The sequence below is a fragment of the Mya arenaria genome, chromosome 11 (genome assembly GCF_026914265.1).
Source record: "Mya arenaria isolate MELC-2E11 chromosome 11, ASM2691426v1".
NCBI classification, from domain to species: Eukaryota; Metazoa; Mollusca; class Bivalvia; order Myida; family Myidae; genus Mya; species Mya arenaria.
In genome coordinates, this window is record NC_069132.1 from 17826588 (window position 1) to 17849868 (window position 23281).

Genomic DNA, 23281 nt, shown 5'->3' on the forward strand with positions numbered 1-23281 from the left:
AATTTTGCCATTTAGGGGACGCCCAAACCTACAAGATGCACCTGCCGGAGTGATCGGGATGATTATTGGGCATCGTTTTCGAACGCGTCACAGTATGACCAAAAACGCGACATTTCGTCCCTTTTTCACGTTACCAAAACGAACCCGGTACGGAACTGCAAATCCCGTATAACTCCGGTACCAATATGGCTAGGAGGTTGGTTCTGGTGTTGAAATTTAGGTCTCTCGATTCCCTTCAAGAAGCATCCGTCGGGGTGCCTGGAATGATATTCGATCACCGGTTCCATTCGCCTACAAGGCTATTTTACACTCTGAAATGAAGCGAAAAATGCCTAAAACATGGGTGTGCGCTTTCGAACATATCTCAGCATCCCTGCACTTTCTGCGGCTGTCACCAATTTTGCCATTTAGGGGACGCCCAAACCTACAAGATGCAACTGCCGGGGTGATCGGGATGATTATTGGGCACCGTTTTCCAACGCGTCACAGTATGACCAAAACGCGACATTTCGTCCTTTTTTCACGTTACCAAAACGAAACCGGTACGGAACTGTGAATCCCGTATTACTCCGGTACCAATATGGCTAGGAGGTTGGTCCTGGTGTTGAAATTTAGGTCTCTCGATTCCCTTCAAGAAGAACCCGTCGGGTGCCTGGAATGATACTGGATCGCCGGTTCCATTCACCTACAAGGCTATTTTACACTCTGAATTGAAGCGAAAAATGCCTAAAACTGGGGTGTGCGCTTTCGAACATATCTCAGCATCCCTGCACTTTCCGCGGCTGTCACCAATTTTGCCATTTAGGGGATGCTCAAACCTACAAGATGCACCTGCCGGGGTGATCGGGATGATTATTGGGCACCGTTTTCCAACGCGTCAAAGTATGACCAAAAACGCGACATTTCGTCCTTTTTTCACGTTACCAAAACGAACCCGGTACGGAACTGCGAATCCCGTATATCTCCGGTACCAATATGGCTAGGAGGTTGGTTCTGGTGTTGAAATTTAGGTCTCTCGATTCCCTACAAGAAGCACCCGTCGTTGTGCCTGGAATGATATTGGATCACCGGTCCCATTCTCCTACAAGGCTATTTTACACTCTGAAATGCAGCGAAAAATGCTTAAAACTTGGGTGTGCAGTTTCTTACATATCTCAGCATCCCTGCACTTTCCGCGGCTGGCACTAATTTTGCCATTTAGGGGACGCTCAAACCTACAAGATGCACCTGCCGGGGTGATCGGGATGATTATTGGGCACCGTTTTCCAACGCGTCAAATTATGACCAAAAACGCCAAATTTCGTCCTTTTTTAACCTTACCAAAACGAACCCGGTACGGAACTGCGAATCCCGTATAACTCAGGTACCAATAGGGCTAGGAGGTTGGTTCTGGTGTTGAAATTTAGGTCTCTCGATTTCTTACAAGAAGCACCCGTCGGGGTGCATGGAATGATATTCGACCACCGGTTCCATTCGCCTACAAGTCTATTTTACACTCTGAAATGCAGCGAAAAATGCCTAAAACTTGGGTGTGCGGTTTCGGACATATCTCAGCATCCTTAAACATTCCGCGGTTGACACCTATTAAGCCATTTAAAGGACGCCCAAACGTACAAGATGCACCTGCCGGGTGATCGGGATGATTATTGGGCACCGTTTTTCAACGCGTCAAAGTATGACCAAAAACGCGACATTTCGTCCTTTATTTAACGTTACCAAAACAAAACCCGGTACGGAACTGCGAATCCCGTATAACTCCGTTACCAATAGGGCTAGGAGGTTGTTTCTGGTGTTGAAATTTAGGTCTTTCGATTCCCTTTAAAAAGCAACCTTCATGGTGCCTGGAATGATATTCGATCACCAGTTCCATTCACCTACAAAGGTATTTTACACTCTGAAATGCAGCGAAAAATGCCTAAAACTGGAGTGTGCGGTTTCGAACATGTCTCAGCATCCCTGCACTTTCCGCGGCTGGCACCAATTTTGCCATTTAGGGGACGCTCAGACCTGTTCCATTCGCCTACAAGGCCATTTTACACTCTGATATGTGAAATGCAGCATACAATGCCTTAAACTTGGTGTGCGGTTTCGAACATATCTCAGCATCCCTGCATTTTCCGCAGTTGGCACCAATTTTGCCATTTAGGGGACAACCAACGTACAAGATGCACTTGCCGGGATGATCGGGATGATTATTGGGCACGGTTTTCCAACGCGTCAAAGTATGACCAAAAACGCGACATTTCGTCCTTTTTCAACGTTATCAAAAACGAATCCGGTACGGAACTGCGAATCACTTATAACTACGGTACCAATAGGCCTAGCTAGGAGATTGGTTCTGGTGTTGAAATTTAAGTCTCTCGATTCCCTACAAGAAGCACCCGTCGGGGTGCCTGGAATGATATTCGATCACCGGTTCCATTCGCCTACAAGGTTAATTTACACTCTGAAATGCAGCGAAAAATGCCTAAAACTGGGGTGTGCAGTTTCGAATATATCACAGCTTCCCTGCACTTTATGAGGCTGTCACCAATTTTGCCATTTAGGGGACGCTCAAACCTACAAGATGCACCTGCCGGGGTGATCGGGATGATTATTGGGCACCGTTTTCCAACGCGTCAAATTATGACCAAAAACGCCACATTTCGTCTTTTTTTAACTTTACCAAAACGAACCCGGTACGGAACTGCGAATCCCGTATAACTCCGGTACCAATATGGCTAGGAGGTTGGTTCTGGTGTTGAAATTTAGGTCTCTCGATTCCCTACAAGAAGCACCCGTTGGGGTGCCTGGAATGATATTCGATCACCGGTTCCATTCGCCTAAAAAACTATTTTACACTCTGAAATGCAGCGAAAAATGCCTAAAACTGGGGTTTGCGGTTTCGAACATATCTCAGCATCCCTGAACTTTCCGCGGCTGGGACCTATTTTGCTATTTAGGGGACGCCCAAATCTACAATATCCACCTGCCGGGTTGATCGGGATCATTATTGGGCACCGTTTTCCAATGCGTCAAAGTATGAGCAAAAACTCGACATTTCGTCCTTTTTCAACGTTACCAAAACGAACCCGGTACGGAACTGCGAATCCCGTATAACTCCGGTACCAATAAGGCTAGGAAGTTGGTTCTGGTGTTGAAATTTAGGTCTCTCGCTTTCCTACAAGAAGCACCCGTCGTGGTACATGGAATGATATTCGATCGCCGGTTCTATTCACCTACAAGGCTATTTTACACTCTGAAATGCAGCGAAAAATGCCTAAAACTGGGGTGTGCGGTTTCGAACATATCTCAGCATCCCTGCGATTTCTTCGGCAGCACCAATTTTGCCATTTAGGGGACGCTCAAACCCACAAGATGCACCTGCCGGGGTGATCGTGATGATTATTGGGCACCGTTTTCCAACGCGTCAAATTATGACCCAAAACGCGACATTTCGTCCTTTTTTAACGTTACCAAAACGAACTCGGTACGGAACTGCAAATTCCGTACAACTCCGGTACCAATAAGGCTAGGAGGTTGGTTCTGGTGTTGAAATTTAGGTCTCTCGATTCCCTACAAGAAGCACCCGTCGTGGTACCTGGAATGATATTCGATCGCCGGTTCTATTCACCTACAAGGCTATTTTACACTCTGAAATGCAGCGAAAAATGCCTAAAACTGGGGTTTGCGGTTTCGAACATATCTCAGCATCCCTGCGATTTCTTCGGCAGCACCAATTTTGCCATTTAGGGGACGCCCAAACCAACAAGATGCACCTGCCGGGGTGATCGTGATGATTATTGGGCACCGTTTTCCAACGCGTCAAAGTATGACCAAAAACGCGACATTTCGCCCTTTTTTAACGTTACCAAAACGAACTCGGTACGGAACTGCAAATTCCGTACAACTCCGGTACCAATAAGGCTAGGAGGTTGGTTCTGGTGTTGAAATTTAGGTCTCTCGATTCCCTACAAGAAGCACCCGTCGTGGTACCTGGAATGATATTCGATCGCCGGTTCTATTCACCTACAAGGCTATTTTACACTCTGAAATGCAGCGAAAAATGCCTAAAACTGGGGTTTGCGGTTTCGAACATATCTCAGCATCCCTGCGATTTCTTCGGCAGCACCAATTTTGCCATTTAGGGGACGCTCAAACCCACAAGATGCACCTGCCGGGGTGATCGTGATGATTATTGGGCACCGTTTTCCAACGCGTCAAAGTATGACCAAAAACGCGACATTTCGCCCTTTTTTAACGTTACCAAAACGAACTCGGTACGGAACTGCAAATTCCGTACAACTCCGGTACCAATAGGGCTAGGAGGTTGGTATTGGTGTTGGAATTTAGGTGTCTCGATTCCCTACAAGAGGCACCCGTCGGGATGCCTGGATTGATATTCCCGTATCATGTTATTATTGAACAAATTTGGTCAAGGGCACTGCTACGTCCCAGATATGAGCTCTGCGTTATGGAACAAAGTCGGTCAAGGTCACTGCTAGGTCCAGGGTATGTGCTCTGCACTATGGAATGGTAGGTCAAAGTCACTGCTAGGTCCATGGTATGAGCCCTGCATTGTTGACAAAGTCCGTCAAGGCCACTGCTAGGACAAGTGTATGAGCCCTTTATTGTAGACAAAGTCGGTCAAGGCCACTGCAATGTCCAGTGTATGAGCCCTGCATTATGGAACATTTCAAGGTCACTGCTAGGTCCAGGTTATGAGCTCTGCGCTATGGAATGGTAGGTCAAGGTCACTGCTAGGTCCAGGTTATGAGCTCTGCATTATGAATCTGTCGGTCAAGGTCACTGCTAAGTCCAGGGTATGAGCACTGCATTATGGAACATTTCAAGGTCACTGCAAGGTCCAGGTTATGAGCTCTGCATTATGGAACAAAGTCGGTCAAGGCCACTGCTAGGTCCCAGATATGAGCCCTGCATTATGGAATGGTCAGTCAAGGTCACTGCAAGGTCCAGGTTATGAGCTCTGCATTATGGAATGGTCGGTCAAGGTCACTGCTAGATCCCACATAATTATGAGCTCTGCATTATGGAACAACGTCGGCCAAGGCCACTGCTAGGTCCAGGTTATGAGCTCTGCATTTTTGAATGGTCAGTCAAGGTCACTGCAAGGTCCAGAGTATGAGCCCTACATTGTAGAAAAAGTCCGTCAATGCCACTGCGAGGTCAAGGGTATGAGCCCTCTTTTGTAGAAAAAGTCTGTCAATGCCATTGCTAGGTCCAGGGTATGAGCCCTCTATTGTAGACAAAGTCGGCCAAGGCCACTGCGGGGTCCAGGGTATACGCCCTGCATTGTTGACAAAGTCGGTCAAGGCCACTGCGGGGTCCAGGGTATGAGCCCTGCATTGTTGACAAAGTCCGTCAAGGCCACTGCAAGGTCCAGTGTATGAGCCCTTTGTTTATTTAAAGTCGGTCTAGGCCACTGCTAGGTTCAGAGTATGAGCTCTGCATTATGTAACAAAGTCGGTCAAGGCAACTGCTAGGTTCATTGTATGAGCTTCGCATTATGGAACAAAGTCAGTTAAGGCCACTGCTAGGTTCAGAGTTTGAGCCCTGCATTATGAAACAAAGTCGGTCAAGGCCACTGCTAGGTTCAGAGTATGAGCTTCGCATTATGGAACAAAGTCAGTTAAGGCCACTGCTAGGTTCAGAGTTTGAGCCCTGCATTATGAAACAAAGTCGGTCAAGGCCACTGCTAGGTTTAGAGTATGAGCTCCGCATTATGGAACAGTCAGTCAAGGCTACTGATAGGTCTAGAGTATTAGCCCTGTATTAAGGAATGAAGTTTGGCAAAGCTGATATGGACAGGATTTGAGCCCTTTTTAGCAGCAAAACAAATGACGTTGCTAGAAACAGAAATATGATATACATGACCATTCAAGTATTTTAAGGCAAAATTCTTCATCAGTTCTAACTTGAGCTGTATACATGTTCCTTTCATGTGAGGTCAGGGTCAAAGGTGGCCTGTTGAACATTTGTGACCAAGCCTCAAAATGAAGATGTCACTGTTGAATAATTTTGATTTGTTGAAACCATTTCATAATCTCTCCAACCAGGGATGATCAGATGTGTTTAAAGGCTGGCTTAGTTCCTGGTCTGATGATATATGTTACAAAGTTCAATGTGTACACCAAAGAAAACAAGAGATGTTTGTCAAACATTATGCCCCCCCTGAGCGCCATGTTGTCAGGATTATATGGACAATTGAATGAAATATGCATGGACCGAAATGACAGCTGATTTGTTGCTGTTTTAAGATTATGACCATTAAAGTGTGAGGATAGTGTGTTATGACCGTCATGACCTTTGACTCTATGAACTCAAAATCCAGAGTCATCAGCTGGTCACCAGAAACCTAAATGTCAAGTTTGAGGGCCATGGGTGCAGGCATTGTCAAGTTATCACAAGACAAGTTTTTTTCGTTCAAGGTCACTGTGACCTTGACCTTTGACCCGATGACCCCTTAAATCATAAGGGGTCATCTACAAGTCAGATGCAACTCCAAGTCAAGTTTGAAGGCCATGGGTTCAGGCATTGTTGAGTTATCACTCGGACAACCTTTTACCATTCAAGATCACTGTGACCTTGACCTTTGGCACTATGAATCCTAAAATCAATAAGGGTGATCTACTGGTCAGGCTTCACATCCATGTCAAGTTTAATGATCATAGGTTCAGGCATTGTTGAGATATCAGTGGGGGAAGATTTGTTAACTTTTTTGCATTAAAGGTTACTGTGACATTGACCTTGGCCTGATGACCCCAAAAGTCGATAGGGGTCATCTACTGGGCAGGCCCAACCTTCATGTCAAGTTTGATGACCATAGGTCCAAGAATTGTCGGGTTTGCTTCCAAGGTCACTGTGACCTTGACCTTTGACCCCCAAAATCAATAGGGGTCATCTACTGGTCAGGCCCAACCTCCATGTCAAGTTTGAGGGCCATGGGTGCAGGCATTGTTGAGTTATCACTTGGACAACCTTTTATCATTCAAGGTCACTGTGACCTTGACCTTTGGCCCAATGACCCCTAAAATTAATAGGGACAACCTTCTGGCCAGACTCAACCTCCAACTCAAGTTTGAGGACCATGGGTGCAGCCATTGTCAAGTTATCACTCGGATAACCTTTTACCATTCCAGGTCACTGTGACCTTGACCTTTGGCCCAATGACCCCTTAAATCAATAGGGACCATCTTCTGGCCAGGCCCAACCTCCAAGTCAAGTTTGAGGGCCATGGGTGCAGGCATTGTCGAGTTATCACTCGGACAACCTTTTACCATTCCAGGTCACTGTGACCTTGACCTTTGGCCAGATGACCCCCCAAAACCATAGGGGTCATCTCCTGGTCAGGCCAATTCTCCAAGTCAAGTTTGAGGGCCATGGGTGCAGGCATTGTAGGTTGAGTTATCACTCGGACAAGCTTTAAAATTATTTTACCATTAAAGGTCACTGTGACCTTGACCTTTCACCCGATGACCCCCAAAATCAATAGGGGTCATCTACTGGTCAGGCCCAACCTTCATGTGAAGTTTGATGACCATACGTCCAGGAATTGTTGAGTTATCACTCGGACAAGCTTTGGTCTACCGACGGACCGACCGACCGACATGCCTGTGCAAAGCAATATACCCCTCTTCTTCGAAGGGGGGCATAATAAATATACTTCTCAAAATTGACTTAGGATCCCCTAAGGCTACTACTAACATATCTAAGTAGAAATGATCCACTGGCAGTACTGATACAAGACTTATTCGTCCAGTTCAAAAGTTTGTCTCAAAACTACAGTACTTTTATCAGAATTTTTTTTTAGAAAGTTTAAACAAGCATTTTACATTTCCTTGGAACAGCTATACATTTTGAAACCGAAAATGTGAGTACTTGTATATATATACACATATTGGGAAAGAAATTAATTGAAACTGAAAGTCAAATTTGCTCATGATCTTTATTGTATTTCTCTGAATAGAACAGATGTACAGACATTTAAAACATAACAAAGAATGAAGAGCACATTTCTGTGTACTTACAGAACCTAACACAGTCACCTTTCGCAACTCTGTGGCAAACTTACTTAAACTTCCATTTCTTGCCAATTGTGTTTGTGATGTAAAAGTCAAATGTATGTCTAGTATCACCATTTTGACAGAAATCCAAGTGCTTCATATATGTTTGCCTATATCAGAACCATGTTAAACTTAAGTGCAAAGTTAATCCAGATTTGAACGACTCAATCTATTGTTGATTTCACACACAGCTGATGCACCAGCCAAAACCACATCTGGGAAGATCACTTGTGGACATGCAGAACTTCCAGTACTATAAGCCTGATGGGTTTGTGCCTTTTATGATGCTGGGTATGTGAATTTGATTATATCAAAAGCCAAAATGGCTTGTGCTCAAAAACTTGTATGGTACTGACTGTAGAACTAAGATAGAAATGCATTCGGGAAATCTTAATTTTTCATATTTACTTCAATTCATCCATTATGTGTTCGCTAAAAAAATCAAAGAATGTTATCAAACTTTATTACCATGAAAGTTGAAAGATCAAATTTTTTAAAAATCGCCAAATTTGATTGAATATTACTTTCTTAATACATGAACAATTCTAAATGTATGCGAGACAAACAAAGATAACAATTGTGGCACCTGAAGCTGAAGTCTCATGAAGTACTTGCTATCTTAACCAATCAACGTATCCTACAATGGCTTTTTTAAATTAGTACTTCTGAGTAGTATTAATATATCTTTTTCACAACTATGAACTTTACTCGTCAGATGAGGAAAAATTAATTCAATTGTTCAAGTAACAGGTATAACTGTCTGATTTTTGACACTAGTATAATTAAAACCAATTATTTGTGTTTTCTTTAATAATAGTTTTTTTTATAATCTGATGAAGGCCTTACTCCAAAACATTTAGATATTAAAGTTTTAAAAAAACATATCATGTTTGTGTGATTTTTCATATATCATAAATATTTAAATGTTTATCTTGATCTTACAATATTTTCCCATATGCTTGTTGCTGATGGCCCTACTCGGTATTTGCAAACTATACATGCAGTGGGATTTCCCAAGAAACTTAATGATGTTAACTACATGTATACATCTGTCAATTTTGACTTTTCTGGAAACCATTGATTTGTTATTGCGCTTGGATTCAGCATTTCCAACATGTATAACATGCGTGGATAGCACACCACAACCAATAATGATTTTGTCAGCTTTTCCATTGTAATTAGACAAAAATAATTTGCATCATCATGAAGGCAAGCAATATTGTAGCCACACTTTGAAAAAAACATACATGTACACTGTACTATCAACTGTCCGTCCATGCTTTTTGTGTAACTTTCTGTAAATGCCTTTGATGTGAAACTTTAAAGCATTACTGGGTTTCAACATGTGCATGTTACACTCAACTCTTTAATCATAATTTGATATAACCTGATATAAAGTGAAATTCATTTTTCAAGGTTGATTTCATTGCTCAATTTAATTTCAAACTTATCAATAAAACAATTCCTTCATGACTTAAAATTTTGAGAAAAAAAATCTTTGGCATACTGGAAATACAATTTCTCAAGACTGAACTAAAATACATAGTAGGTACATGCAGGTACATTGTAGGTACATGCAGTCAAGAACTGGTCCTGATATCCTCATTCAAATAATGCTGTGAAGTCCCTACGACAGATCAACACCATCTATGGTGTTTTACACAATAGTGACTCAATTACATTGTGATGCAGCACTAGCAAAACTTCACAGAATGACCAAAACAAGTAGAAGCTTCAATATTAATTAGCTACTCTGTTTGCGCGCATGCTGGCGGTATGTTTTTGGCGGTAAAGCTGGAATATCACTGTTCTCTCCGTTGAAATTAAAAATGTTTTCATTATTATCACTGTTGCGAGAGTCTCTTCCTCCAAAGTAGCGTGGTAATGTAGCACTATGAATCTGCCCTCCATAGCCGGATGTCAACTGTGCCGCACTTTGAGTGCGGGCCTGTATAGGAGGTATTGAGGCTGTCGACGAGCGTGAATACACAGTCTGTGACACTAACGTGGGCGTACGCGGCTGAGTCACGGGGGCAGCCGGAACTTGACTATGGCTATGACTACGACTTAAGGAGTTTGTATTGTACATGGAATCGCGCCGGGGTGGGACGGGTGGCGGCTGATCGTGGTCCGCACGGGGCGGAACCTCCGGGGGCTCGGGGGAAAACGACCGCATGAACACATGATCACTACTAGCAATGCTCGATACAGAGTCTCTACTACTAGCAGTTGTCCGCCTGCGTGGGGGCAGGGGAGGGGGCTGCAACTGCAGCTCAGAGTCTGTTGCCAGGGAAACAAGCTCAGCAGTTGGCACATTTGCTTGACTAACAGTAACTGTGGAACTAGACCCTGAAATAAATTTATGGAAAAGTGAGATTTTATTTTTAAGTTCAAACAAACAAGAACATCTGTACGTAAAATGTGTTTTTAGGAACTTATTTTTCATCACTTAGAACTCTTTATTTCAAAAATGTTTTCACTTATGTCATAACCAAAAACATTTAGGACTCACCCTGCCCTACGGTTACATTAGCAAACACCCCATTATCCCCTCCCACTGTGGTTGCTATGGAGACTGCTCCAGGGCTAATGGGTGTGGTAGGGGTGGGCGGGGTCAAACACTGCGGGGATGATTGGGACTCTTGGTCCTCCTCGATCCGCTGGTACCCCCCACCAAATGGGGTGAAGGAAAATGTGTGGCCGCGAGTGGCATTGTGGCGATCACGTGCCTGGGGACGAATTCCTGGTGACTTTAAGGAATAGTTGTACTTTTTGGGCTGAAAATTATTATTTTCAAAGTACATGGACATGTAGAGTAATGTGATTTGAAAGATGTCTATTCTCAGTAACAGTCTAAAATTCAGATTAAATAACAATGACTGTCATATTCTGATCATATCATTATTACTACTGTGAAGAATTATAGTGCTAAATACATTAAATATTGTTAAGAATTATTACACTTGTATTACATTATTTCTTGAGTCTTTTATGATTTAAATATGTATATTTGTATACATGTTTATTCCGATAGCAATCCCCAACAGTAAATTTAGTAAAGCCAAGGGTAACTTTATAAGGCTTGGCTTAATAAAAGCAACAAATGTTTCAACACTTACAAATTTGGGCACCTGGCGACACCCTCGCGGCTCTATTTCGAGAGAGCGACCGTACAGGTACTCGTTAAACCACTTCTCATCATTCTCCCCAAGGGGCTCCAGATTCTCAATGAAATCCTATCAAAAGATAACAAGTGTCCACATCAAGCATGGATTGTTTTAAAGTTTTTCATACAAATAACAGGCATTTTTTCTTTAAAATATATTGGTATAACACTAATATGACTAGTTCTAATGTTTGCTGTGTCTAATAGGTGAAGAAAACTATCTCTTACTCAATGTTTGTAAGGCATAAACGAAAGATTTAATTGTACAGGAAATAATAAGACTACTGATCCTTCATAGGAAGATCATGTCCAGCCTTCTCTTATAATAAACATTATGTTAATTTATAAAATCACAGCATAACTACTACAATGAATTAAAAATATAAAGGAAATTCATATATTATGAAAATTAAGACTTAGATGAATGTAAAACAAAATAAACAACAAGAGTCCATTACCCGGATGCTTGGTTCAACAGTAAGACAGTATGGCTGGTTCTGGTATTGCTGTATTTCTCCCGTGATCTCTGCCACCTTGCGCCGCTTGCTGAAGTTGACCAGGCCTTCCTGGTTCCGCTTCAGGAAGTCTGGGTTTCCCTCCTCTGTCTTCAAGATGTTTGTCAGGTACATGCCTACCATTGGAGGAAGAATGGGAGGTTAGTTACACACCATTATTTCTACTAAGGTCAAGCAAAATGGACACTGTCTCACCCAATGTCACTGCTACTAAATAATTTCCAGATATTTGGTTGTTTACGGTAACTTGGTGTTAAAATAATTAATTCAAAACAATTAGTTGTCAATGTAATTCATCTTGATTTCTGAAACTTACTTACTTATTGTTAATTCAAGCCACATAGTCAAATGTAATTCAAAACCATTGTGTCTCATGTGCTATGGGGCCACAACAACTGTTTGATTTAAGAGGAATGATAACAGACAGAATATCCCGATTCTGTTGCTTTTCATAGTTTGAGTTGAAGTGATTCAGGCCAAAATAAGGGTACGTTCACTTTGTCCTCTTGAAATTGTTTGCAGAGCCATTTATATACATTTCAAGGTACTTCTTACTGTTTTTAATGTAAATGTCATGCAAAAAGAAACTTTACAACTATTTGATAGTCTGAAATTGAAAGCTTTTGATCATGATTTCAGGATTAATTCTTAATGGCATCATGTCCTTTGGAAGAACTATCAAGAAGATTCATTTCATTGCACTTCTTTAGGTGCACCAATGCACAGGAAGTAGCACAGGTGTATACATGTTGAGCTCTTACCGAGGAAGGGCACACACGGTGGGTTGATGGACCGCAGTTTCTCAATGTACTTCTTGAAGTGATCCGAGTTCAGCTCCTTGTTGTCATTCATCGCCTTCACTAGACGGTGGTTCACTTCCTGCAAAGAAAAACAAGGCAATGCACCCATAGATTTTAGTGCTTACCAACTTCCCTTGCCTCAATTGTGATGAAACCTGTCTCGACTCTTGACTCCAATCCCTGGGTAAGAACCAGTACTGTTGTCTAAAATAAGAAGCCATGAGAAATTGCCCAAGGTTGGGCTTGAACCAACAACTTTTTGGCTGAAAGACAGACACCTTTACACCTAAACCACCAACAAGAGAGCCAACTATCATAAAATACTCCTGTCCTCCTATAAGGACACCAAATTAGGTGACAAGTGGATGTACATTCAGACAAAAAGAGACTGAGATATTATTCTATATTATTTTATGACCAAAATTGGTGATGATAGGACAAAGGCTTGTAAAGAAATTGATTAGACAAGATAACTTTTAGGCAATTTCTATAATTAAAGGACGATAACTCTCCAGTGACTTGTGCGATATGGCTGGTTGTTGAACTTGTCCAAAATAATATGCCCATATACATTCTGACAAAGTTTGGTGATGATTGGACAAAGGCTTCTTAAATTATTGATTGGACAACGTACTTAATGCCGACCGTACACCGCAGGTTCCTTGTTGTCTTTTACAGGCTACAGCCCTGCAGATAAGGTGACTGAGTGGCTATTCCTCATACAGGCTACAGCCCTGTAATGGTGACTGAGTGGCTATTCCTCATACAGGCTACAGCCCTGCAGATACGGTGACTGGGTGGCTATTCCTCTTACAGGCTACAGCCCTGTAATGGTGACTGAGTGGCTATTCCTCTTACAGGCTACTGCCCTGCAGATAAGGTGACTGAGTGGCTATTCCTCTTACAGGCTACAGCCCTCTAATAAGGTGACTGAGTGGCTATTCCTCTTACAGGCTACAGCCCTTTAATTAGGTGACTTGAGTGGCTATTCCTCTGACAGGCTACAACCCTGTAATAAGGTGACTGAGTGGCTATTCCTCTTACATGCTACAGCCCTGTAATTAGGTGACTGAGTGGCTATTCCTCTGACAGGCTACAGCCCTGCAATAAGGTGACTGAGTGGCTATTCCTCTTACAGGCTACAGCCCTGTAATTAGGTGACTGAGTGACTATTCCTCTTACAGGCTACAGCCATGTAATTAGGTGACTGAGTGGCTATTCTTCTTAAAGGCTACTGCCCAGCAGATAAGGTGACTGATTGGCTGTTCCTCTGACAGGCTACTGCCCTGCAGATAAGGTGACTGAGTGGCTGACAGGCTACAGCCCTCTTACAGGCTACAGCCCTGTAATAAGGTGACTGAGTGGCTATTCCTCTTACAGGCTACAGCCCTGTAATAAGGTGACTGAGTGGCTATTCCTCTTACAGGCTACTGCCCTGCAGATAAGGTTACTGAGTGGCTATTCCTCTTACAGGCTTCTTCCTCTTACAGGCTACAGCCCTGTAATAAGGTGACTGAGTGGCTATTCTTCTTACAGGCTACTGCCCTGCAGATAAGGTGACTGATTGGCTGTTCCTCTGACAGGCTACTGCCCTGCAGATAAGGTGACTGAGTGGCTGACAGGCTACAGCCCTGCAGATAAGGTGACTGAGTGGCTATCACTCTGACAGGCTATAGCCTTGCAGATAAGGTGACCGAGTGGCTGACAGGCTACAGCCCTGCAGATAAGGTGACTGAGTGGCTATCACTCTGACAGGCTATAGCCCTGCAGATAAGGTGACTGAGTGGCTGACAGGCTACAGCCCTGCAGATAAGGTGACTGAGTGGCTATTCCTCTTAAGTAAGTATTGTCTGTGGCAACACGTGTACCTAACTTTTTCTATGAAAAACAGATGAGCTAAAAATCACTAAGCTATAATAAAATCACAACTATTTTCTCTCCACCAACATAATATCCAAGAATCTGTTCTGGGAAAACTCTTGTCCTATAGCCAACTTGTTACACTTGTGTATACTCACACTGAATGTGTGTTCCAGTCTGTGTACAGAGGCAGAGTTGAGGGCGCTTACGACCTCGAGAACGCCATTAAAGTTGTTGAGCTCGTGGAAGACAATCATGACCTCTATGCACCGGCTCACCATGGCAACACGCTCCTCCAGGTTCTCTGCCTCTACTATACACTTCTCCAACCAGTACGTAAACTGTCGGAGAGATTCAAATTATATATGACAACAGTTGGACTTAAATCCAAATTCTTCATAAAAGCAGCAACCAATCATATAAAACAGGTTTATTCATTGGTTTGTCAGTTAGCCAAAATGTTTATTCATTGGTAAAAATGAAGGATGCAAACGAATATTCGAATATTCAAATATTCGATCAAACGTTTGGTATTCGAATGTCAAAATCAGTATTCGAATATTCGAAAAAAAAGTTGAATAGATAGAATAAATACATTTTGCCTACGACTCTGTTGATGTGTATAAAGTTTGTTTGTCTTGTTTTTACAGCGATGGGCCCATAATACCAGAGGTGTGAATGTGATGACAAAACAGTATACACACGCCACATGTCATTTAGGGACATATCGTCCAGCACTATCAAGTCCCCTTAATTTTACAGTAACTGGCTATTAGACAAGTGGCATAAAAAGTTTTTTTTTCGGTTAATTTAAATGCTGTTGCCAATTAAGGTTTTAATGAATCGGCCTTCACACCAATGTGTTGTCTTGGCTGCAAATTAAGCTGTGCAACATTGCTCAGATCGCCGTGATGATATAAATGACGTGCTACAATAATGTAGTTACATGTGCGTGCTTTAAACAGTTTTCCATGTTTCGATTCAATGTTCGTGCTTTAAAACGTAAATGTATAGTAAAGTGTTATAGGATATTGTTTCTCTATTGATTAACAATAGAAAAGCCAAAATCCACATATGTTTTTGTTTTATTATTTTACTAGTTCCCGAGATGATTTAGATTTTCCATAGTTATATTTAGTATAGGTCAATCCCAGAACGAGGCAGCATATTCCACGGAAAGACACTCAGGACTAGAAATCCTTCTAATTTCACATTGTTTACAAATATGAAGGCAGTGGAATTGAAATTATTTGATTTTGTTCTTGGTTTGTTCATAATGTATTGCTTTTTTTCTTTCTGAAAATGGGGAATTTCAGAGGCTCATTTCGGGAAAATCAGGGTCTGTCGCGCATACTGACTATGACAGGGTCAAATGCCCCAGCTATTACTTTAGCGAATGATAATAGTAGTTATATTTTTCTTCAACCTCTAAAGGTTGTATGTCAACCTCTAAAGGTTGTATGTGCTATTAAAGCCAGAGTGAATTTAAAAATAAAAAATCCTTCTCACATTATTAGTGAACTCAATCATCTTGAGGAGGTTGGGGGAGGTTTTACTTTTCTCCTTCTTCGTCCACACGCTGCCCACAAGCTCTGATGGTTTAACAGCCCGGTACAGATCAAACTCCAGCAGTGTCACCTGTCGTGCTATCTCTATAGGATGCAGCTGGGGGAGGGAAACAATGGCATGTCAAGGCATTGAACTTTTCAAAGAGAGTTATCTTATTTATTATTTTCCACTTACTGAACAATGTACAAGTAGTAACATTGACCTGAGAATATCAACATTTGAAATCTACTGTCATCCTCTTTTTGTTTCCGGTTGCTTTTCATTAGATTATTTAGTATAGCAAATAACAACTTAACTTTCTAGGACTTACACACATACTTAAGTAACAGGGAGTAACAGGGAGCATGTAACATTGTTAGAACACTTACTGTAAGGAGGTCAAACTTCTCCTTGCTATTCACCAGGTGCCACTCTATGGGAGGGGGCTGCTTCTGGTATGTAAACTCTCGCTCCGTGTTTGGCTGCTCAGTCTGTAATGTTATTGATATTCAAATACTTAAAAGGGCTTTTGCATTAGCACTATTTGTGTTAATGAGTTTTAAAAATGTTTTGCCTTTACTTGATTAACATTGAATTCTTCGCAAAACTTAAGAGCAAAAATATTTATTACTTACAAATTTAATAGATCACTGCGTGAATAATTAGTTCATTTGTACTTGAATAATAGCTTGTGAATCATTGTTCTAAAGTACAGTTATATTTTCGTACAATACAGCCACATACCCTTCTGTTGATGACCTTGAGGATGGAGTCGGCCATCTTCTTCATGGCCTTGCCCTTCACTGTGTCGAGGAAACTCTTCAGTTTCTCAAGCAGGCCCACATCGCGTTCAAAGTCATAGAAATGGTCGTTCACCCAGTGACGCAGCACATTCACCACTCTGGAAACATACCACAAACTTGAACACATACAGCATTACTAGAACCTTTAATGTTAGACATTAGTCAAGAAATGCCATATCATTTTCATCTAAAATACTGTTATATCATATTTAACATCTTAAGAAAATCAAACATTTATATATAAGCAGGATTTCCTGCAAGAAAATCAATTTATAACATAAACGATGATGCCATCATCATAATATAACTTCATAATAATTTTTGATAAATGTGATAACTTTTATAAATGAATAGCATTTTAATTATTTTTTGTGCGTTCAATTGTGCTGTTTTATGTATTCAGCACTAAAATCAATAAATTAATATTAATGATATTAATAGAACATCATCAATTATTCTTGCCCCTATCACACCAATTCAATTACACACTTACCTGAACTGGACGGGTTTCACATACTCCTTCCGGAAACGTTTGAGGTCATCACGGAGCTGTAGGTTCTCGCTGTTGTCCTCGATGACGTTTGCATCTGTTTCCTGGTCTGGCATGTCGGGGATCTCAAACCTGGAAAAAAAAACATTTCAAGTTTGGAAAGGCCCTACAAGAAAAATAATGTTGTGGTTTCTGCCATATGCTGGAAAAAACCAGGCTTGATACCAAATATGTACATGTATATCATTAAATTCTAAACTGTAGTGTTATATGTACAAATAATAGTGACACATGGTTATATTTCAAATAAATATTGTTAATGGTAGTATGTTTTTAAATCTAAGATTAATGTACCGTGTGTATATTGAAAGTGTTGTTTTAGCTCAAGCCAACTGCATCAATAAATTGACTCTATCTCAACTTCTTTTCTTCAACTTAATGTTTGCTCCCAAGGTAAGAACAAAATGATGCAGTTATTGTCTTACTAAAATAAAAGTTTTTTTTCCCAAAGCAGATATAGCACTCACCTTTCAATAAGAAGGTCTAGGAGTTGTTGTGGACTGCAGAAGGAGCGGTATGTTGTGAGGAAGGTTCGTACAAACTTGGGGTCAGCATACATGTGATAGGTGAGGCGCTCTACCAACTTGAGAAGGGTCCCGCCCTTGATGAGAGGACTCTCCCCCGGGCCAGCAGGGGTGTCCTCAAATACTATGTTGTTTTCAGAGTCCTCTATTGCAAACCTGCAAATGTGAATAAGAATCATTATACATGTGTTATCATTATTTGCAGAAGAAAGCACAAATACCCTATGTCCATTACATGTTGGCGGATGCAAAGCTTAAGGAGTTATAGTATTTCGAAATAAACAGAGTATATTTCATTAAAAGGAAAGGAAGGAAGGACGATGAGGATATATATTGAAAAGGGTAAAACCATCTGAACATGTTATTCCCATAAAACATGTAAATAAAGTATGCATGTTAAAGCTTGATAAACCTGTATTCGCTGGCGTCAGGGAGTTTGAGCGGAGTCATCTGCTCCTCCTCACGGAGGATGGCATCCAGCTGCCGTTCGAGCATGGACTTGGTCTGCAGCGAGATGAGTGCGGCCATCCAGTTGCTCTTTTCCTCTGGCGTCTTTGCTACAAGCATCACATGCACACTGTGGTCTCGACCTTGCAGTTCAAATGCATTCTTGTACTCTGAAAACATACATAATCACAGGGATGACAAAAGATGGAAAACCCAAATCCTGTTTATTGGGTATGAGGATGAGGAATTCAGGCCCAGATCTGGGTAAAGGGGCTTAGGCCCGTGGTAAATGTACTAAGAAAGCCATTTATTTTCATTTCAAGGCCCTACTTCCTATTACTAATACAAATGTCTCACAAAAAACAATAGTTACAAAAAATAATACGGCAATCGTGAAGTTTCATCCTGATTTCAGGATTAGTCATGAACTTAATCATTCCTGAATGAATCATTTCGTTTAGTTTCATTGATTTGTTTTGTACATCAGATGTAATTCTTATGTTGAAAGGATCCCTTTTCAAGAGGGTGATATATTCATTATATAAAAATCAAATAAAGTGGACTTTTTACAATTAAAATGCTAATATAATACAAACTTACCGTGATTTCTTAATGCGACAATATTTTCATTAATCTTATAGTTTATATTTCTTTTAAATATAAGTAATATTCTGTATCCTGGTTAATTTTGAAAAACAAATCTTAAGAAACTGCCTTGAAAATGTTGAAATGTCCAATTTTGACCAAGTCCGCAACAATGAAGAAAACATTCAAACTGAGTCAAAAGCAGGCAATTTTAACATATTTGTAAACAAAATGGTTCAGTTGTAAGATATCTAAGAAATACATCTAAACACAAGTGGAGAATTTCATTGCCAATTACCGACTTCCTCATTTAAGTATGCCAATCACAATTTCATTTCTACGTAACTAAATACTGTTTGCCAGTTTGTCAACAATATAAATATCTTTTTTATCTATATATGGAACTCTTTTCCATGAATAGAAAAATCAGTAAAATCATACTTGATCACAACACATTTCCGTCGTGAAAGAGAGCACTATTTAAAACTAAACATACAATTGAGAATATGACAGAACGCCTTTCTGACGTCATGTATCACAGAGTTAGGTGTATCAACTCGTATTGTTGTCGCCAGTGAAGCAGTAGATAGGATGCATGGTTATACATCAAACAAGACATGATATAGAGTAAGAAATGCATAATATTACTTATCATATGTCTCCTTTGATTAATTCCATATTTTAATCAAAATTAAATGTACTGTTGCAGTATAAGAGAAGAAACTACACTTAGCTATTATACAACATTTCCCAGAATTTCAAGCATTTATCTTCTAATTGCAAAACTTTGTATTCATTGTTCATTCTGTATTTTTGGAAGTCCTGGTAAATTCTACTCGTCTACAATATTTCAAGATAGCAGCTGATTTTGAGTAGCCTTTAACGTGTGTTTTTACTGTGTTCATAATTGTTATATGCAGGAACCACAGTTACCAGTTACACAGTCACCAGTCGTGAGTTGAGCGTTACAGCCATTTAGATCATTCAGTTCCATAAACTTGTATGTGTACATGTAGCTGTGAGTGTCATGTACATATTGGTGGTGTTGTTTATTGATATGGGCCACTAAGCTTAAGCAGTATATCATATGAGATGAGCATATTATTAAAACTTTTGTATGATGAGTGTTAAAATAAGACATTTACATTTTACTAATTATAATTTATACTTAAGTTCACAGTATTGATTAAACAATATAGAATCTCTGGAGTATTCATCATATTGGATAGAATGAGAGTAAATTTTGGAAAACGACTTCTCTTTGTGAGACAAAGCCATACATACAACACTATTCCTATGAACTGAATAAACTACGACCCTGCTTGGTCTTATATCGGACTTAGGTCAGGGGTCAGAACTAACCATTATGGGCAAATCGATAAACAAACTTGAGGTGTCTGAGGAGTGACGAATAACCTTGAATGCTGCCTGGTCACAAGAATGGTTAACATTTTTTTGAAGAGAGGCCATCACTTTGAGATTATTGTACATTGCATTTCCACACGCGGTGGTAAGGGTATCACTGTGACATGGTGGGGTTATATTCCGCGGTAACCAACGCGGTGGTAAGGGTATCACTGTGACATGGCGGGGTTATATTCAGCGGTAGCCAACACAGTGGAACGGGTATCACTGCGTTCATCTGATGCTACCATACTAAAACATGCACCCGGCATGTGATGTAGGTATTTTAACAGGTGCTGCGGGTGCAAAAAAAAGGATAATTATAAAAAATTAGAAAATAACACGGTGTGCTGTATAGTGAAGGAAATATTAAAAAGATAACATCCAATGTAAGAATAAAATAGGCAGATTATCAAAATCTGCAAAAAAATCGTGGTTGTAAGTATATCATGCTTAACCAATGTGTGTTGTTTAATTAAAATCAATAAAGTCATTTATAAGTTACGCTGCTAGCATTAAAAATAACAAAGGGCAATAACTCTGTAGTAAGCTGAAATAGTTAATGTTCAGGTACACTGGACATCCTCTCATTGTGCTTAATCTTTGTATGAAGTTGAAATAAATTCTATCCTTTAAATTCATGTTATGCGCAGACAAGAAAAAGGGCAATAACTCTGTAGTTGAACTTAGTGATGTTCCGATGATCAATTATAATCGAAAATTGATTCAATGGTTGGGCCTGAATGCAACAATCAATTGTATTTGGTTTTAATCGATCATTGAAAAAAAAAAAGAGTCGTCGTAAGACAGCGCGCTCGACTACGCCGCTTTGACTTAGAATACAATAACGATGTAATAATACCAAGTTCTGTCTCTTTATGTCAAACCTAACTAAAATTATTTGAAACATAAGGTGACTTTGATGCTGCCCTCCCACCAGCCCGCCCAAACAATGACACAAGTCATTCAAATAACTTGATTTCCCATTATGAAAATGTGGTTAAGAATATACAAATATGCCTTTCAAAGGAAATTAAAAAAAACAACATGGGCCATAACTTGTATTTAGGCTTAAAACGGAGTTATGTTTCTTGTTGTAAGATGGTCGTAAATAATTTTGAATTTTATTAAGTGCATTTAATGAACGGTATAGAAGTTTTTTTTATTAAAATCCCAACTTGCCCTTAACTTTTACTTGCCTAAAACTTTAACCTAAGTCAATCAGGGGCCATAACTCGTATTTAGGGTATGGAGTTATGTAACCTCATTGGGTGATGGTCCTGAACAATTGTGTGAAGTAATAAGTCAATTGAATGAAGGGTATCGAAGTTATTAAACAATATCCCAACCTGCCCTAAAACTTTAACCTAAGTTCCATAGTCAATCAGGGGCCATAATTTGTATAAAAGATAATATGGAGTTATCTAACCTCATTATGTGATGGCTCTGAACATCTGTGTGAAGTAAAAAGTCAATTGAATGAACGGAATTGGAGTTTTAAGTGAAAATCCCAACTTGCCCTAAAACTTTAACCTAAGTCAATCAGGGGCCATAACTTGCATTTAGGATAATATGGAGTTATGTAACCTTATTGTGGGATGGTCCTGAACAACTGTGTGAAGTATTAAGTTAATTGAACAAAGGATATAGAAGTTATTAATAAATATTCCAACTTGCCCTAAAACTTTAACAAGTTCCATAGTCAATCAGGGGCCATAATCTGTGTAAAGAATAATATGGAGTTATCTAACCTCATCATGTGATGGCCCTGAACAACTGTGTGAAGTATTAATTCAATTGAATGTAGGGTTTTGGACTTATAAGTGAAAATCCCAACTTGCCCTAAAACTTAAAGCGGACGCCGACGCCGACACTGGGGCGAGTAGTATAGCCCACCTATTCTTCGAATAGTCGAGCTAAAAATTAATAAAAGAAAAATAATGAAAAAAATATTAGTAAGTGTTCAGATGTTATCTTTAACAAAATGGCTGACGAAAGCCACAATGAGCAAGAAAATGAACTATTTTTTATACAACAACACTTAATTACTTCAGTCATAGACATAAGGTATATGCATATAATGATTCAGAGTTTAATAATGTGCATGAATGAAACTACAATTCAGATTCTATCTAGTATTTTATAAAAACAATTGTACTATTGAATATTGATAATCGGTTACTTGAGTGGAACTGATTATCGATAGTAAAATTGGAACCAATTCCCAACACAAGTTGAACCAGAGTTATGATTCTTGTACACTGCACTTTCTCTCATTGTGTTTTACCATAGCAGTTTAATTAAATACCATCCAAAAGTTATGCTCTGGAAACAAACAAACAAAGGGCAAAACTCTGTAATAAGCTAAAATGGTGTTCTAGTTCTTGAAGACTGCACTCATTGTGCTCTCCCATCATATGAAGTTTAATTAAATTCCATCAAGTACTATTCAAGTTATGCTCCAGACAAGAAAAAGTAACAAAGGGCAAAAACTCGGTAATTAGCTGAAATAGAGGTATGGTTCATGTACACTGCACTTCATTTCATTGTGCTTTACCATCACTTGAATTTAAATTAAATTCCATTCTAAACTTTCAAAGTTGTGCAAAGACAAGAAAAAGTAACAAAGGGCAATAACTTTGTAATTAGCTTAAATAGAGGTATGGTTTTTGTACACTGAACTCCCACTCATTGTGCTTAACCATCGTATGAAGTATAATTAAATTCCATCCAGTAGTTTTCAGGTTATGCTCCGAACAAGAAAAAATCAGAAACAATGGGCTCTGTTATTTGCAGAAATATAGTTAAGGTTCTTGTACACTTCAACAGGCTTTACTATTATAAAAGAAATAATAAAACTCCATCCAAATTGATTCTTTGTTTAGTGTATGGTTCCAAGTTGTTAAAAAACCTACAAGGCAGGAAACACAAACTTAAGATAAAAAAAGAAGCTTATTATACTTAATTCAGCCTTTATGTGATATCTTAAAGATAACACTTAACAGTTGCAAGTCCA

General features: G+C 40.0%; 1 protein-coding gene across 1 annotated transcript in view; it reads right to left on the bottom strand.

Annotated features, from left to right (window-relative positions):
- Positions 1-7926: 7926 nt before the first annotated feature.
- Positions 7927-23281, bottom strand: part of LOC128208759 (son of sevenless homolog 2-like) — a 32918-nt gene continuing 17563 nt past the window's right edge. The window contains exons 12-23 of the mRNA XM_052912317.1: positions 18242-18446; positions 17773-17985; positions 17249-17377; positions 16697-16853; positions 16342-16443; positions 15914-16069; positions 14563-14745; positions 12506-12623; positions 11688-11860; positions 11183-11299; positions 10576-10840; positions 7927-10412 (exon numbers count right to left, since the gene is read on the bottom strand). Coding sequence (XP_052768277.1) covers positions 9808-10412; positions 10576-10840; positions 11183-11299; positions 11688-11860; positions 12506-12623; positions 14563-14745; positions 15914-16069; positions 16342-16443; positions 16697-16853; positions 17249-17377; positions 17773-17985; positions 18242-18446 — 2423 coding nt within the window. The 3' untranslated portion in view covers positions 7927-9807. The remainder of the gene's footprint in view (positions 10413-10575; positions 10841-11182; positions 11300-11687; positions 11861-12505; positions 12624-14562; positions 14746-15913; positions 16070-16341; positions 16444-16696; positions 16854-17248; positions 17378-17772; positions 17986-18241; positions 18447-23281) is intronic.